At 41.0% G+C, this 18305-nt stretch overlaps 1 protein-coding gene across 4 annotated transcripts in view; it reads left to right on the forward strand.

The window, feature by feature from the left end:
- The window catches only part of LOC112253181 (disks large homolog 5), a 102690-nt gene that overhangs the window by 17766 nt on the left and 66619 nt on the right, over nt 1-18305 (forward strand). For 3 of the 4 annotated variants that reach the window (XM_024425178.2, XM_024425174.2, XM_024425176.2), the window contains exons 2-4: nt 10294-10362; nt 16709-16892; nt 17977-18120. In XM_024425178.2, the coding sequence (XP_024280946.1) occupies nt 10294-10362; nt 16709-16892; nt 17977-18120 (397 nt within the window). The remainder of the gene's footprint in view (nt 1-10293; nt 10363-16708; nt 16893-17976; nt 18121-18305) is intronic. The other variant, XM_024425175.2, reaches the window with a different exon arrangement.

The following is an 18305-nucleotide window of genomic DNA, read 5'->3' on the forward strand; positions in this document are numbered from 1 at the left end:
AAAACATCCTATGGCGTTCTGCATTAGCATCGAACAGCCCCCGTGATATGCAGCAGTTCAGGGAAACTAGAAACCATTATACACAGGCAGTTAGAAGAGCCAAGGCTAGCTTTTTCAAGCAGAAATTTGCTTCCTGCAACACTAACTCAAAGAAGTTCTAGGACACTATAAAGTCCATGGAGAATAAGAACACCTCCTCCCAGCTGCCCACTGCACTGAAGATAGGAAACACTGTCACCACTGATAAATCCACCATAATTGAGAATTTCAATAAGCATTTTTCTACGGCTGGCCATGCTTTCCACCTGGCTACTCCTACCCCGGTCAACAGCACTGCACCCCCCACAGCAACTCGCCCAAGCCTTCCCCATTTCTCCTTCTCCCAAATCCGTTCAGCTGATGTTCTGAAAGAGCTGCAAAATCTGGACCCCTACAAATCAGCCGGGCTAGACAATCTGGACCCTTTCTTTCTAAAATTATCTGCCAAAATTTTTGCCACCCCTATTACTAGCCTGTTCAACCTCTCTTTCGTGTCGTCTGAGATTCCCAAATATTGGAAAGCAGCTGCGGTCATCCCCCTCTTCAAAGGGGGGGACACTCTTGACCCAAACTGCTACAGACCTATATCTATCCTACCATGCCTTTCTAAGGTCTTCGAAAGCCAAGTCAACAAACAGATTACTGACCATTTTGAATCTCACCATACCTTCTCTGCTATGCAATCTGGTTTCAGAGCTGGTCATGGGTGCACCTCAGCCACGCTCAAGGTCCTAAACGATATCTTAACCGCCATCGATAAGAAACATTACTGTGCAGCCGTATTCATTGATCTGGCCAAGGCTTTTGACTCTGTCAATCACCACATCCTCATCGGCAGACTCGACAGCCTTGGTTTCTCAAATGATTGCCTCGCCTGGTTCACCAACTACTTCTCTGATAGAGCTCAGTGTGTCAAATCGGAGGGCCTGTTGTCCGGACCTCTGGCAGTCTCTATGGGGGTGCCACAGGGTTCAATTCTCGGGCCGACTCTCTTCTCTGTATACATCAATGATGTCGCTCTTGCTGCTGGTGATTCTCTGATCCACCTCTACGCAGACGACACCATTCTGTATACTTCTGGCCCTTCTTTGGACACTGTGTTAACAACCCTCCAGGCAAGCTTCAATGCCATACAACTCTCCTTCCGTGGCCTCCAATTGCTCTTAAATACAAGTAAAACTAAATGCATGCTCTTCAACCAATCGCTACCTGCCCGCCTGGCCAACATCACTACTCTGGACGGCTCTGACTTAGAATACAAATACTTAGGTGTCTGGTTAGACTGTAAACTCTCCTTCCAGACCCATATCAAACATCTCCAATCCAAAGTTAAATCTAGAATTGGCTTCTTTTTTCGCAACAAAGCATCCTTCACGCATGCTGCCAAACATACCCTTGTAAAACTGACCATCCTACCAATCCTCAACTTCGGTGATGTCATTTACAAAATTGCCTCCAATACCCTCCTCAATAAATTGAATGCAGTCTATCACAGTGCAATCCGTTTTGTCACGAAAGCCCCATATGCTACCCACCATTGCGACCTGTACGCTCTCGTTGGCTGGCCCTCGCTTCATACTCGTCGCCAAATCCACTGGTTCCATGTAATCTACAAGACCCTGCTAGGTAAAGTCCCCCCTTATCTCAGCTCGCTGGTCACCATAGCATCTCCCACCTGTAGCACACGCTCCAGCAGGTATATCTCTCTAGTCACCCCCAAAACCAATTCTTTCTTTGGCCGACTCTCCTTCCAGTTCTCTGCTGCCAATGACTGGAACGAACAACAAAAATCTCTGAAACTGGAAACACATCTCCCTCACTAGCTTTAAGCACCAGCTGTTAGAGCAGCTCACAGATTACTGCACCTCTACATAGCCCACCTATAATTTAGCCCAAAGAACTACCTCTTTCCCTACTGTATTTAATTTATTTATTTTGCTCCTTTGCACCCCATTATTTTTATTTCTACTTTGCACATTCTTCCACTGCAAATCTACCATTCCAGTGTTTTACTTGCTATTTTGTATTTACATTCCCACCATGGCCTTTTTTTGCCTTTACCTCCCTTATCTCACCTCATTTGCTCACATTGTATATAGACTTGTTTATACTGTATTATTGACTGTATGTTTGTTTTACTCCATGTGTAACTCTGTGTCGTTGTATGTGTCGAACTGCTTTGCTTTATCTTGGCCAGGTCGCAATTGTAAATGAGAACTTGTTCTCAACTTGCCTACCTGGTTAAATAAAGGTGAAATAAAAAAAATAATAAATAAAAATAGCACTTGAGAGATCTAGAATCAAGTTAACTTTTGCCAGCCTTGACTCCTTCAGTGCTCAAAAATCTGAAATGACTGGATAGGTATAACCTATATATTTATCATGGCACCATGTTGTTGTAAACCTCTAAGTTATATAGAGGTTCCTCCACCTTGTTTAATGTTTTCAGATATTTGAATAATGAGTGAAGCGGCACTAAGCGAACAACCACACCACTTCTGTCTGTCATTTAGGATGATGTTTTGTTCTTCAGCAGTTTGGCTACATTCCACTGCTATATAGTACACGTATGCTCTGTGATGACAATCAGCTGTTTTATTTCGCAAAATTTGTTTCGTTTGAATTCTGACCTTCCGATGTCTCAGATTTGTTTCAAACTCTGTTCTTATTGGCCAAGTTCAGGTAGTACAGTGCCTTGCGAACGTATTCGGCCCCCTTGAACTTTGCGACCTTTTGCCACATTTCAGGCTTCAAACATAAAGATATAAAACTGTATTTTTTTGTGAAGAATCAACAACAAGTGGGACACAATCATGAAGTGAAACAACATTTATTGGATATTTCAAACTTTTTTAACAAATCAGAAACTGAAAAATTGGGCGTGCAAAATTATGTCCCTTGTCTGTGCTCTTGTAGAATACTGGTTGAGGGGTGGAGATGATGTAGTTAATTATTCCTTGCCCACGAGCATTAGGCCACCCATCAGAGATGATTGCAATACAGTCTGCCAACTCTATGATTTGCTTGACCTTCACTTGAACTCTGTTGAACTCTGCATCCAGCAAATGAGTAGATAACGCATGTCTGGTTGGAGGGGTGTATGCTGGGCGAATAACATTCATAAATCTCTTCCAATACACATTGCCTGTGAGCATCAGAGGTGAACCAGTTGCATACACACCTTGAGCAAGACATTCATCATCATTTCTCTGAATACGTTCCTCCATTGAGTGAAAAAAATGATTCCAGGAGGACCATGAGCTGTTATCGATAAGGTGTCTGATTCATCATTTTCACCTCGAATAGAAGTAGAGGAACTTCTGTCAGAGGTTGTTTGATGTGAGCGCTGAGGGAATTTTATGCACTTGGCCCGATGATACTGCATTTTGTTGCATTCTTCACATGCGATTTGGCACAGCATTTGCAAATGTCCACAGCTTTTCTTTCTACATTAGCTGCAATGAAATGTCTCCACACATCAGATAGTGCCCGTGGCATTTTCCTGTAAAGACTAGAAAAAAAATGGTTAAAAAAACCACAAGATTCCAAATACAGATTAATAATTAAGCATTTAGATTAAACAACTCCTTTTGTAAGATAAATGTTTTAAAATGAAACATGTATGGAAACAGGTGAATTAACACTCCTCAGTTAGCAGGCTCAAGCAAACTAACTAGCAGAAATTGTTAACAAGTTTTAAATGATTTAAATACATGTCGCTGTAGGCTACAATTGACTTGTTAACTAAAAATCATGTTTGTCACATATAATATATTCACCCCACCCAGTATTGTAATCAAAACTTACCAGAAAGCATGTAGTCCTTGGCTCAGACAGTGTAGTAGTGTGGGCTCAATAGCATCTCATTAGTGTGCAAGATCTTGAGAATCAGCTGCACATGTGATGCACTGTGCATGCAGAGGGTTGCATTTCCATTGAATTGGTGATAGTTTAACCAAAATATGCCACAAGACCTCGAATTGCCCCACAAAAAAAGGTTCACTGTTATAAGCTAACATTTTTTAAATGAATTTGATGAAAATTCCCCAAATTCCCGGGCTTAACTTCCAATGGAAAATTTCAGGAAATTTACCGGCAAGTTTCCGACCCTTTGCAACCCTAAGTGGTCGACATGGAGGGAGTCAGGGAGAGGAGATGGGCCTTTGTTCTACTATCCCTGTCTACCATCAGCTCTCACTTGGCTATACCCTACTTAAACAAGGCTGTGTTCAGGATCCCTACACGTCTTCCTAAAGTGTGCATTGCTCACACCCTCAGTGAAAAAACATTGGATGTTGTTGAAAGAAAGTGAACGAGTCCACACTTTCAGGTTGCATTCTGTTTCCCCACACTTCTTCCTAAAGTGTCCACTTACTCACCCCCACACGGCAAGTGCACACTTCATGATGGAATGGTAGAGAATTGAACTGTCTGCAGTCTAAGTGCCGAACAATAGATATTTTGCAGCTCTAATACATATACTATTTTTTGACGCCGTCAACTTGTTAACAAATCATCGGCCTGGCTGAATGAGGCCAAGGTCTAATTGCTATTGATGATTAAAGTCCTGTTTTAAGAGGTCTACCTCTGCCGACCCTTCTAACACCGGATGGCCTGCTACCGTTCAATATGCTACTGCATTCATTGGCCTGATAAGAGACTTCGTGTATACTGTCGCCACAGGTCTCAATTTGATACATTTCTAGTCTATAGGCTAGGCCTAGTTTTTCTCAATTTCCATACTGTCTTCTAACTTACTGTATCTTTATGTTTAACTTAGACAGGATATAACTGGCAAGCCGCTGGTATATGAAATCTGTAGTGAGCATTGACAATGATTATGATTTGGGCTACTCAATGTGGCATGACATGCTGGTTGGAGAGGGGACAGATTACTTAGAATCAAATTAATTTTGTGTTCTGGGGCTGGCCTTTTCAAATCACACATCTCCCAGACCTGTTCTTGTATCAGTAAAAAAACGTTTATTGAGCAGAAAAGCCTGACTTCCATGTAAGATGACTTATCCCCTAGCTGAGCCGCAAGAGTTCCAGTATAAATAAAAATGGTTAAGGGGGATACCTAGTCAGTTGTACTACTGAATGCATTCAACTGAAATGCGTCTTCTGCATTTAACCCAACCCCTCAATCAGAGAGGTGCGGGGGGCTTCCTTAATCGACATCCACATATTTGGGGCAAGGGGAACAGTGGGTTAACTGCCTTGCTCAGGGGCAGAACGACAGATTTTTACCTTGTCAGCTCAGGGATTCGATCCAGCAACCTTTTGGTTACTTGCCCACCGCTCTAACCACTAGGCTACCTGCTGCTTCCAAATCTGACACAATAATAAAAAGAAAGTGTAGCCTACTCCTTTTAAATGCATCTGGGAAAATTAGTCGAAAGTGTGCCTTCAGTGTGCAGCAGACTAGTAGCAGTGTGCTAGGCTATGTGCAGTTCTCATGTCAGCTAGAACAATGTGAATTCCTCTGTGTTCCCCAGTGGAGCGCAGAGGCTGAGCTTCAGGGAGTGTCAGACAATATTAAAAGCCAGTCACCTTTCTTCTACCTTCATTTTAATTTCTAATCTCGCTCTTTCAAATCTCCCCCCCTTGCTAATGAGGTTAGGTCTTGTGATCTGCAGGCTTGGCGTTGTAAGGGCTATAGCCTACACAGCAGATCTGGGATAATGGGATTTGATCAATGCCCTCTTGATGTTATCACTCCCTTGGTGAGATTTTTCTACCATTGAAATCCTTGGGATTTTTTTCGGGTCACCTAATTCAAATTTGTACAAAAACGCTTTGTTACCTTAAATGACGTAACTCAGATATAAAGAATGTAGAAACTATAATGGATTTATGTTTTATTATAATATAATAATTGACATCTATCAATCACCAAAATAAAAGCTAGACAGTCAGGGAGAATTGAGAATTCCCAAAACAATGAATTTAGCGGTAGATACTATGTTTGAGCAAAATAACACAGGATTAGCCATAGCAAAATAACACAGGATTAGCCAGAGCAAAATAACACAGGATTAGCCAGAGCAAAATAACACAGGATTAGCCCGAGCAAAATAACACAGGATTAGCCCGAGCAAAATAACACAGGATTAGCCCGAGCAAAATAACACAGGATTAGCCCGAGCAAAATAACACAGGATTAGCCTGAGCAAAATAACACAGGATTAGCCAGAGCAAAATGCATAGAATTGCAGGAAGTTTGCTTTAAAACTCAAATGTCTCCGCTCCATGCCCACCACCCAAGTCCCTTCTTTGATTCAGAAACAAACCCTGTCTTTGGTGTGTGTCATGACTGGGTTTTAGAGGACACACTTTAACCTGTTTGGGATAGGAGGCTGCATTTTCACTTTCGGATGAAAAGCATGCCCAGAGGAAACTTCCTGCTACTCAGGCCCAGAAGCTAATATATGCATAGTATTAGTAGTATTGGATAGAAAACACTCTGAAGTTTTTAAAACTGTTTGAATGATGTCTGTGAGAATAACAGAACTCATATGGCAGGTGAAAACCTGAGAAAAATCTAACCAGGAAGTGGGAAATCTGAGGTTTTGTAGTTTTTCAACTCATTGCCTTTCTAATATACAGTGTAAATGGGGTCATATTGCATGTCCTAAGGCTTCCACTAGATGTCAACAGTCTTTAGAACCTTGTTTCAGGCTTCTACTGTGAAGGAGGAGAGAATAAGAGCTGATTGAGTAAGAGGTCTGGCAGAGTGCCAAGAGCTCAGTCTCGCGCGCGCCCGTGAGGTAGCTGCGTTCCTTTTCCTTTCTAAAGACAAAGGAATTCTCCAGTTGAAACATTATTGAAGATTTATGTTAAAAACATCCTAAAGATTGATTCTATACATCGTTTGACATGTTTCTATGAAATGTAATATAACTTTTTGGACTTTGTCATAACTTTCGCCGGGACTTGCCCGCGCCTCGTGAGTTTGGATTTGTGAACTAAACGCGCTAACAAAAAGGAGGTATTTGGACATAAATTATGGACTTTATCGAACGTAACAAACATTTATTGTGGAATTGGGATTCATGGGAGTGCATTCTGATGAAGATCATCAAAGGTAAGTGAATATTTATAATGCTATTTCTGACTTTTACTGACTCCACAAAATGGCGGGTATCTATGTTTTTTTTTGTGTCTGCGTGCCGTACCCAGATTAATGCATGGTGTGCCTTTTTGAAATCTGACACAGCGGTTGCATTAAGGAGAAGTATATCTTTAATTCTGTGCATAACACTTGTATCTTTTGTCAAAGTTTATGATGAGTATTTCTGTAAATTGAATTGGCTCTCTGCAAAATCACCAGATGTTTTGGAAGCAAAACATTACTGAACGTAACGCGCCAATGTAAACTGAGTTTTATGGATATAAATATGGACTTTATCGAACAAAACATGCGTGTATTGTGTAACAAAGTCCTATGAGTGCCATCTAATGAAGATCATCAAAGGTTAGTGATTTAATTTGATCTCTTTCTGCTTTTTGTGACTCCTCTCTTTGGCTGGAAAATGGCTTTATGTTCTTTTTGTGACTTGGCTCTGACCTAACATAATCATGCTGTTCTTTCGCTGTAAAGCCTTTTTGAAATTGGTTACGATGGGTAGATTAACAAGAAGTTAAGCTTTAATTTGGTGTATTGCACTTGTGAATGTATGAAAGTTCAATATTTATAAAAAAAATTAATTTCGCGCTCTGCCTTTTCAGCGGATGTTGTTGAATCGATCCGATCCCTAAGAAGTTTTAAAGGATAAAGCTTAACTTTTTACACCCAACATTTTTTTCATGTAAATGGCTTTAGAAGGGTCCAGACACCTTTTGGGGATTTTCACATGTTTTAGAGAAACTTATCCTCAAATAGCAAATCACTTCCTCATCCTCCTTATTTAGTAAGGGGCCCCTAAAAAACAAACAAAGGATCCAAAAACAACCAAATAAGTTTGGGCAAAACTCTCAGTATAGTGATGCAGGTCATTAGATGTATTTTTCACATGAAATGGTTATTCCGAACTTCATCTGCAACGTTATAATCCATTTTGTTGTAACTCAAGCGATACCTCTCCGTCCATTTTACAGGTAACTGCCAGTGTAGGCTAGTGGTTAGAGTGTTGGACTAGTATCCGAAAGGTTGCTAGATTGAATCCCCGAGCTGACAAGGTACATATCTGCCGTTCTGCCCCTGAACAAGGCAGTCAACCCACTGTTCCAGGCCGTCATTGAAAATAAGAATTTGTTCTTAACTGAGTTGCCTAGTTAAATAAAGGTAAAATAAAAAATACATTAAATAAAGGGAACACTTGTGTAATGAGTGATACAATTTATATTGAAAGCGTGAGGTGCTTACCTTTTTTATTTTGGCAGTTACCTGTAGCAGCAGGCTACATGGAAAATGAAATGGCTCGAGTAGCGCAAAAGAGAATATAACATTGCAGATAAAGTTCTGAGTGACACAATTCTTTCATGTGTACAACATCTAAAGACCTGCATCACTTTACTGAGAGCTTTGCCATTTCTAAAATGATGTTTGGAGGTGTTTTTTTTGTGCTATTTTGTAAAAGTTATTTTGGGGGCCCCCATATACTACACAATGAGGATGAGGAAGTGATTTGCTGTTTTGGGGTAACTTTATCGAAAACATGTGAAATCACGAAGGTGTCTGGACCATTCTATAACATGCCATTTACATAAATAGATTTGGTTGTAAAAAAAAAACACGAAAAAACCCTCCTTTAATTGCAGTCTTATGCCTGCTTGCAGTGTGACATAGGCGCATCTCAGTTGATCACAATATACCGATTAGACTATATATAAACAGCTATATGTATATCTGTTTGTCTTCTTAATACTCAAAGGAGCAATAAACGGTATGTCTATATTCTGTACTATGGCAAACCTAACTGATTCTTAAAGATGACAACAGCAAGGGCTGCTCATTCAGTCTGTACTGAAGTAAACATTCCAAAGTGGAACACTGAGAATGATGACTTTCTAAGAACTCACTCCGCAAAGGGTTAAACTCCTATGTTGCTGCAGCTAGAGTTGTGATGTCCAGCAGCATGACCTTGTATAGCTCCCTCTATGGATTCCTCTACATGAAAAGGTAGCCTAGTGGTTAAAAGCATTGGGCCAGTAACCGAAAGGTCACTGGTTCAAATCTCCAAGCCGACTAGGTAAAATCTGTTTGTGCCCTTGAGCAAGGCACTTAACCCTAATTGCTCCTGTAAGTCGTTCTAGATAAGAGTCTGCTAAACGACTAAAACGTATAAAGATCAAATGAAATCTCCCTTGGGCGTAAAGGAGTCGGCATGATTCAGGTCGGCTAGGCGAACCAAACTAGTGTGCTCGCATACTCCCTTAAAAGACCATCACTTGAAAAACAAGAATAAAGCGGCAATAGTACTGTTTGTCCATTTTGAGATGCCGTTGCCAGTATGAACTACAAAAAAAATAGTCAAAATTAATCTAAGAACTCAAATCAGTCATTAGTTTCAGCTTTTTGTCAAGGAGCTCTTAATCATGCAATTTTACATCTAAGATGTTTGGTCCAGTATTTCTCAATGGAAAAAATGTGCTTGAAAACGAGTCGTCTCTCGTTGAGTGACGACAGTCTTTATTGAAGAATCCCTACTGTTGACAAATCACCAACAAAGGGGAGTAGACTTCAGTTAACGACTTTGGCTTGCCTTGAGAAAATGTTGTGCCCGAAAGGCGAAAAAACCCTTACCTAAGTCCAAAACAAACAACAACGTCATAATATATGCATGACCTTTTTTGGAACTGTTTTTGCTGGGAAGCATGCAGAAAGAAGCCTTTAGAAGTGTGTAGCACTATGCAAATATGGCATCATAGTCCTGAGTGCTGTCTCCATGTGCTGCTTGACTTAGAATGCGATTTTCTCCTTTCTAACTGTGACACACAACTGTTTCTAGCTTGACTAGCAGGGCCATACAGGAAACATACATCAAAGCATTGTACTAGTTGCATGGGGAGCGAGAGGGGACATGAATAAAGAGGAGTTAAAATCATAAGTACAGGAGAAGATATATTTGTCCATTTTTTTTCATGCATATTTGTATTGGGTTATGAAGCTAACTTTACAATACTAATTCATCGATTGACGAACCAAACCATTTTTCAAGAACGACTTCAATGTAAAACACCTGATTTCGGGGTCTTCTTTTTGACTGGTTACTGATTACTCTCTTCTCCACCTCATCACTGTCTCTGCAGGCTCTACATACAGTGTTCTCTCCACCATGCCCTCAGACTCTGAGAGTAGCAGCTCCCTAAGCAGTGTTGGTAAGTATTGGGCCTACAACATTTTCTGTGTGTATTCACCATGCTTCCTTCTTAACACTCACTTGGTGCCAGAGCTTGACAGGGGTCCAAATGACTCAGCATCACTGGGTGTTACGTAAACCCTTAAAGGCCCAACCTGATGCCAAGGATGGCACATAATCCTCAGAGTTCCTGCCTGTGTGGCTCTGCCTGCCTGTCCATCTGTCTCTTGGTCTGGCCCGCTCCTCCTTCTGTTTCTGTTCTGGGAAGTGAGGGAGGTAGAGAGAGATGGGCCTGTCTCTGTCTGTCGGCCTCCCTGACAGGCCTGCCTCTGTTCTGGGATGAGTGGAAAGGAGGTGTAAACTAAAAGAGAGAGGGTGAAGGGACGTAGAGGGGTCTTCTGTGAAAGGTGTGGCGTAGGCTTACATGCTGACCAGACACGTCGCGTGCGTGAGCGTCGCAAAATAAATGTAGAAATCCATGTTATTCAAATATTGTACCCACACTGTGCGCGCGCCAATGAGCCAAGGGATAAAATAGAACTCATTTCTATTTCTATTTCTGACGCTGAAAGTCCTGCCTCTCCCATCTCGTCATTGGTTTATAGAAGCAGGTACCCACGTGCCATCTCTTCATTGGTCGTCGTGGTAATACTATGCAGGTTTAGATGCGATCACCATATAATTTCAAAGATGAAAAAGCCTGGAAGGAGGAGAGATGACTAGAAACGATTCGGTTGGCCATTTTATGTGTGGATTAATTGTCAGAGTAGAGGACCTTGTGCATTTCAGGTAAAATAACAACTCAATGTTTATATCCCAGGACAAATTAGCTAGCAACTGCAAGATAGCTAAATAGGACAAATTAGCTAACAAGTGCAAGCTAACAAGCTAAATTGCCATACATGTTAAAAGCTTTTCGACCTGTCCCCAAATTAATTTCAGTGGTTCAGAGTTTGACTTGATATTTTAACCTGTGTCGTGATCACATTTGGTGTAGGGGGACAAAATTAATTTATGCACGATAGCGCACACGCACGCAGCCGGTTTGAGTTCTGTGTTAGTGCTGTGGCGGTTATGACATTTTGTCAGCCGGTGATTGTCAGGCAAATAACTGCCAGTCTCATGGTAATTGACCAGTAATTGACATAAACATGTTTTGAATCTCCTTGCTTCCACACATAGTCTAGAAGCCACTGATACAGACCTTTTTGAAACATCTACAATAAATCGATTTAATATAGCCTACACCATCACAATAAATTATTTTCGACTGGTCTAAAGAAACATGATATAAAGAAATGATGGTCTATTTCAGAAGAACAAAATATCATACTCTGAGTTGTCTTGTTCTGGCTATGCCATATGGCTGTGGGCTACACTAGTTCATTTAGCAGACAAGGTTTGCTTAGTATTCCGTGGCATTATTTTATAGTATGAAGAATACAATTGAACATAGCCGAATAAAATAAAAAATATATTTTCTACAAATGGTTTCCGAGGGAGTGCGGACATGCAGCTATTCTGTGTTGAGCGGTTAACAAAGAAACATGTCCTCCTATATGCGCAATTTAAGGTTATCTATGCAACGTTGGGCTATATGTTTGGATTTTTAATGCATTCTAAGGCTGCATGATGCGACTAATGATGATTTGAAAAAAGTAGCATGGAAGGCAGTGCAGGCTGTACACACGTCATCAGTCTCTCATTCACAATTTGACAAGCACTTGATAATATTCTCACCATGCCTCAAATTTCACGGCGGCATTCCCCTTGTGTGGCCGTAATGCCTATTTAAAAAAAAAAACATGACTTTTGCGGCCAGTGGCCGTTTTGCTTTTAGGCTGAATATTATAATTCCCTTCTCTGAGCTGCCGTGCTCCGAAGCACCTCACTCACATGGCTCTCTCAGATATCTCAATTCTTATTAGCCAATGCCTGTCACGTGATTGGTTCCTTCTCACCGGCATCTCAGCTAGAAGTAGACTACAAGTGAAGACCGACACATTGGGGACGCAACTGCACTTCCCTCTGATCAAATTCTGAGGCGCATATTGAAGATGTTTAGCAGAACTGTCCACATTTAGCCTAATTTTCATCAAGCAACAAGGTGAGTAAGCCTAACAAACAGCAAAAGTACTAGCCTATGTCATTCTACTGTGCCCCATAGTGCAAAAGTTGACATTCTATTGGTTAACTTGTCCTTCTGTGCAATAAATAAATATTCCAAACATGCTTTGGGACAGTTGTGTGATGCGATAGATCCAAAATTAATACAACCACTCGCATCAAACATTTTAAAAGCAATGAGGCTGATGCAACAGATCAGAACGTTTAGCTTAAAATGTTGATGAACTATTAGGCTATTTCTTCACATTATAAGTGCAGCAATGTGCTCACGGCAGTAGGCTGTAAGCGCGAATGTTCCAAAATGAAGTTCTCAAAAGTGAGCGCAAATGTGATTTATTAATGTAATCCTTTATTATAAAGGTGCATTTTTATGGTAAAGATTATCTTCCCCAAAGTTGAAACTCACGCGCCGACTATGTATGCCAGTTAGGCTCTACACCGACTGTCTTGCCTTACATCATTCACAAGCGACAATGCAGCGCTCACAAGTGATAGTCTAATATTGTCACCCATCAGACTATTCTGGATTTAATCTTGTCTTTACATATACTAAATAATATATGTGTGACATTTGTTTTGATTTAGAATGGACCATTATCATGCACCTGTATCGAAACGGGGCAGCGGGAAACAATACACTTTATCTTTGCACTTAAATAGTGAATGGAGGACGCTTTTCCCCGTGTGGTTTATTGTCATGCCAGCCATGTAGACTATACTCCTGCTGTAAAGGTAAACAATGTGCTTAATATTAGAAAATTTGAGAAATAAATATAGTAGGCATAGCCTATGGAAAGCTGTTGGATCCTCTCTTTAATGGAGGAAATCACTTTTCTCACGCAATTGCATAACCTATTGAAATGTTGCGCAACATGAGCTCATGGTTCTCGTGAACTGTTTTATTTAGATTTTCAATTATATTTGCATTGATTAGAGGGACAATAGAGTGCCAAGAACCAGGCAGTTACCACGTTTAGTAGGCTACTCATGACCAGCAGCAGCATCAGAGCTTGGAGAAGCCTAGTTACCGTGACTAAACGGTTATGTGGAATTTGACCACAGTCATAACTTGTGACCGCCGGTTTGGCGGTAATACAGTCATTGTAACAGCCCTTGGTAGGCTAACTAAACACGTCCTGTATCACACCGTAGTCATGTTTAGATGATCCAGGTGTTTCACCTATAGGTGTTCACAAGGAAGAGATGCAAAAAAAAAGGTAAAGGGATATTTGAAAGTATTAGGATAGACTATTGGCCTACAGCAGCTTAGTAGAAAAAACAAGCTTTTTTTCTTGATCTGTAGGTCAATAAAAGGATGGTACAAATTAGAGGTTGACCGATTAATCGGAATGCCCGATTAATTAGGGCCGATTTAGAGTTTTCATAACAATCTGAAATCGGTATTTTTGGACACCGATTTGGCCGTATTACATTGCACTCCACGAGGAGCCTGCCTGTTATGCAAATGCAGTAAGAAGCCAAGGTAAGTTGCTAGCTAGCATTAAACTTATCTTATGAAAAACAATCATTCAATCAATCATAATCACTAGTTATAACTACACATGGTTGATGATATTACTAGTTTTTCTAGCGTGTCCTGCGTTGCATATAATCGATGCGGTACGCATTCGCGAAAAAGGACTGTCGTGGCTCCAACATGTACCTAACCATAAACATCAATGCCTTTATTAAAATCAATACACAACTATATATTTTTAAACCTGCATATTTAGTTCAATTGCCTGCTAACATGAATTTATTTTAACTAGGGAAATTGTGTCACTTCTCTTGCAACAGAGTCAGGAGTCAGAGTATATGCAGCAGTTTGGGCCGCCTGGCTCGTTGCGAACTGTGTGAAGACTATTTCTTCATAACAAAGGCAGCCAACTTCGCCAACCGGGGGATGATTTAACAAAAGCGAATTTGCGAAAAAAGCACAATCGTTGCACGACTGTACCTAACCATAAAAACCAATGCCTTTCTTAAAATCAATACACAGAAGTATATATTTTTAAACCTGCATATTTAGCTAAAAGAAATCCAGGTTAGCAGGCAATATTAACCAGGTGACATTGCACGCAGAGTCAGGGTATATGCAACAGTTTGGGCCGCCTGGCTCGTTGCGAACTGATTTGCCAGAATTTTACGTAATTATGACATAATATTGAAGGTTTTGCAATGTAACAGGAATATTTAAACTTATGGATGCCACCCGTCAGATAAAATACGGAACGGTTCCGTATTTCACTGAAAGAATAAACGTCTTGTTTTCGAAATGATAGTTTCCGGATTCGACCATATTAATGACCTAAGGATCGTATTGCTGTGTGTTATTGTGTTGTAATTAAATCTATGATTTGATAGAGCAGTCTGACTGAGCGATGGTAGGCAGCAGCAGGCTTGTACGCATTCATTCAAACAGCACTTTCGTGCATTTTGCCAGCAGCTCTTCAAAATGCTTCAAGCATTGAGCCTTTTACGACTTCAACCCTATCAACTCCCGAGATTAGGCTGGTGTAACCGATGTGAAATGGCTAGCTAGTTAGCGAGGTGCGCGCTAATAGCGTTTTCAATTGGCGACGTCACTCAGTCTGAGACTTGGAGTAGTTGTTCCCCTTGCTCTGCAAGGGCCGTGGCTTTTGTGGAGCGATGGGTAACGATGCTTCGAGGGTGGCTGTTGTCGCTGTGTTCCTGGTTCGAGCCCAGATAGGGGCGAGGAAGGGGACGGAAGCTATACTGTTACACTGGCAATACTAAAGTGCCTATAAGAACATCCACATGTCAAAGGTATGTGAAATACAAATGGTATAGAGAGAGAGAGAGAGAGAGAGAGAGAGTCCGATAATAACTACAACCTAAAACTTCTTACCTGGGAATATTGAAGACTCGTGTTAAAAGGAACCACCAGCTTTCATATGTTCTGAGCAAGGAACTTAAACGTTAGCTTCCTTACATGGCACATATTGCCCTTTTACTTCCTTCTCCAACACTTTGTTTTTGCATTATTTAAACCAAATTTAACACATGTCATTATTTATTTGAGGCTAAATTGATTTTATTGATGTATTATATTAAGTTAAATAAGTGTTCATTCAGTATTGTTGTAATTGTCATTATTACAAATACATTTTAAAAATCGGCCGATTAATCGGTATTGGCTTTTTGGTCCTCCAATAATTGGTATCGGCATTGAAAAATCATAATCGGTCGACCTCTAGAACAAATGTCATAATCGTAGCTAAGGGAACAGGGGAAATTATTAATTTCAATGTAGACTATTAATCTTTTATTTTCTACTTCCTCAATTTACCTTTTAAATTGTCTTTTTGTACGACTACACGAATCTGTTGCTTAATGCAACGCGATAAAAGTGCCCCAGAGACTCTGCATAAGCCAGCCAGACAAAAAGTACCGGAAATATGTTTTATCAGATATAAATATTATCTCTAGTATGTTGCTGTCTGAGATTACCAGCATTGTTGCCTTGTGGATCTGAGGCTATTCTTGGAAAATTTGGATATTTTCATGGAAAATATTAGAGGAATTTCATATCAGAATATGCTGTGCTAAAGCAGATCTTTGATAATGAATTGGTTGAGAATGTCAAGGACAAGGCCTCAACCACTTTAGGTTTGTTTTGTCATAGTCCAGACTTGCTGTGTTGCATTTAATCATAATTTTCTGTCCCAGTCTGCTGGTGGTGATAACTGAGTTTTTGAGGAACATTGCACTCATATCCAACATTAATACAGTATTAGGCCAGTCTAGTAGAAGTTGACAAAGTTGCATGAGGTTCAAGTGAGGTTACTCTTTCCTGTTTGTTAGCTGAATTCCTAACTTGGGATTTATGTGCCTTATCTCAGCCTTCACCTGAATAATACATTAATGTCAACTTGCAAGTCTAATTCTTGTTTATGTAAATAACCTGTTTAACTCAAGTCAGATGTGGTAGACCTATGGCCTGTGGTATAACCCTATTTTACCCAGAATGAGACACAGGAGAAGAATCACTTCAAGTTAGAGGTTATCCAATCAATTCTCGCTGAACTCTAGTGTTCTTCCAATATGAAGGACTGCGCTTATAAAATGTTTCTTTATAACCTTTGGTATTTCTGTGTTTGGTTGATATTATGATGCAAGCGTCCATTTCATCTTCTCCCAACCCCTCCCCTTCCTGTCCCATGAATTCCGGTGGCGGTGAGCTGCTCTTGCCCGTGGTGACATACTCACTGTTGCAGGTTCACCCCCCGGTACCGGTAACGGCTCAGCCTCGTCTCCGCCCCCAGCCCTCAACGACAACCGGCCAGCTGGTGACAACCTGCACACCATCCTGTTCCAGCTGCGCCAGGTGACCCGTGAGAGGGACGAGCTCCGCAAGCGCCTGGCCCTGGCATCACCCGGCACCACCTTCGACGACTGCAGGTACAGACATCCTCCACCCACCACATGACTGAGGAGACGGAAGAGCAGAGTGGATAGTCTTTATTCTGTAAATCAATGTATTAATCCAACAAATGGTCAAATACAACATCTATATATAAGTAGAGTAGATCATCTTTCCTGAATGTCTCTATGCAACAAGTAGTCAAAATGCAAGATTTAGACAGAATACCGTCTAGCTAATCATAAAATTCAAGGAAATCAGCCATTGTTGTGCTGTCCCTAAGCACCTGAACTACATCACACGTGGTCTGCTACAATAGACACTAAAATTTTGTTAATTTCTCTCTGTCGGTCATTACTTTCAGGATAATGACCTGTAGGTTTATGATTGGTCATGTTTACAAACATTTTTATGAAGCATTCTGTTTCCAGAAGCCAGTGTACAGAATCTAGAGGGTTGCACAATAGTGAGTTAATCTCTCATAGGCAGACGTGCTCTCAGGGAAAAGTGCTACAATCCAATGATTTTAGTCAACAAACTGCTGACACATCTATGAAGAGTAGTCTGAAAGTTGCAAAGTAGCCCTGCCTCTGAGTGTATTTAAGGTCCTATCAAGTCTCTTGCCCTCCCTGTCATCTGGCTTTACGATCAGTACTGTTGACATAAATTGATACGCAACCATCCTGTTCAGTTTATGAAAGCCCTCGTGAGTTCCGGGTACCAGGTTGTTTAAAACGCAATTCAGAACAGGGAGGGATGCCTAGTGGATTTGAAGTGTAGGAGAGAGAGGTATAGTTTGACATGACTCAGTTATGACATTTTACCATTTTAATTAGAGGTACTTTGAATTTAACCAAATGTACCAAGACAATCACAAGACAATCAAATTCCAGTCTGCGTGCAAATTAGGAACCCTTCATACAGTTTGCTGAGCTCTGCAGCTCTGGGTTGACTCATGGATGCATTTTCCTTTGGCTCCTCTGCATTTTGATGCAAAGCAACTGCATGCCTTGGTTCTATCTAACTCTTATATCTAAACTGACATTGGGCTGCCCTTGTAGACCAGGTCTCAGTTGGTAGTTCTTATGTAGTGTAGCATCTTATTGTCTCGTCTCCCCAAAGGCCAAATTCCAAAGCCAGCCATGATTACGAGCGTCTGAAAAACCAGTGTATGGGGGCCATGGCAGATCTCCAGACTCTACAGAACCAACACACCAAGACTCTGAAGAGATGTGAGGAGGCCGTCAAGGAGGCTGACTTCTACCAGTGAGTACCACCATCACGTCACTGATTGGGTGGGTGGGTTGGTCGACTGACTGACTGGGTTGTTGAAAGAAAGACGTGTCATGTCTGGGTAGAGGTGGACCTTTAGTGGTCCTAGACGACACTTCCCAGCCTAATGTCAGGAATCCTCTGTTCCTCTACTGTTTCTGAATAGACTGTAATTAGAT

This window comes from Oncorhynchus tshawytscha, linkage group LG16, assembly GCF_018296145.1.
Source record: "Oncorhynchus tshawytscha isolate Ot180627B linkage group LG16, Otsh_v2.0, whole genome shotgun sequence".
Taxonomy (NCBI): Eukaryota; Metazoa; Chordata; class Actinopteri; order Salmoniformes; family Salmonidae; genus Oncorhynchus; species Oncorhynchus tshawytscha.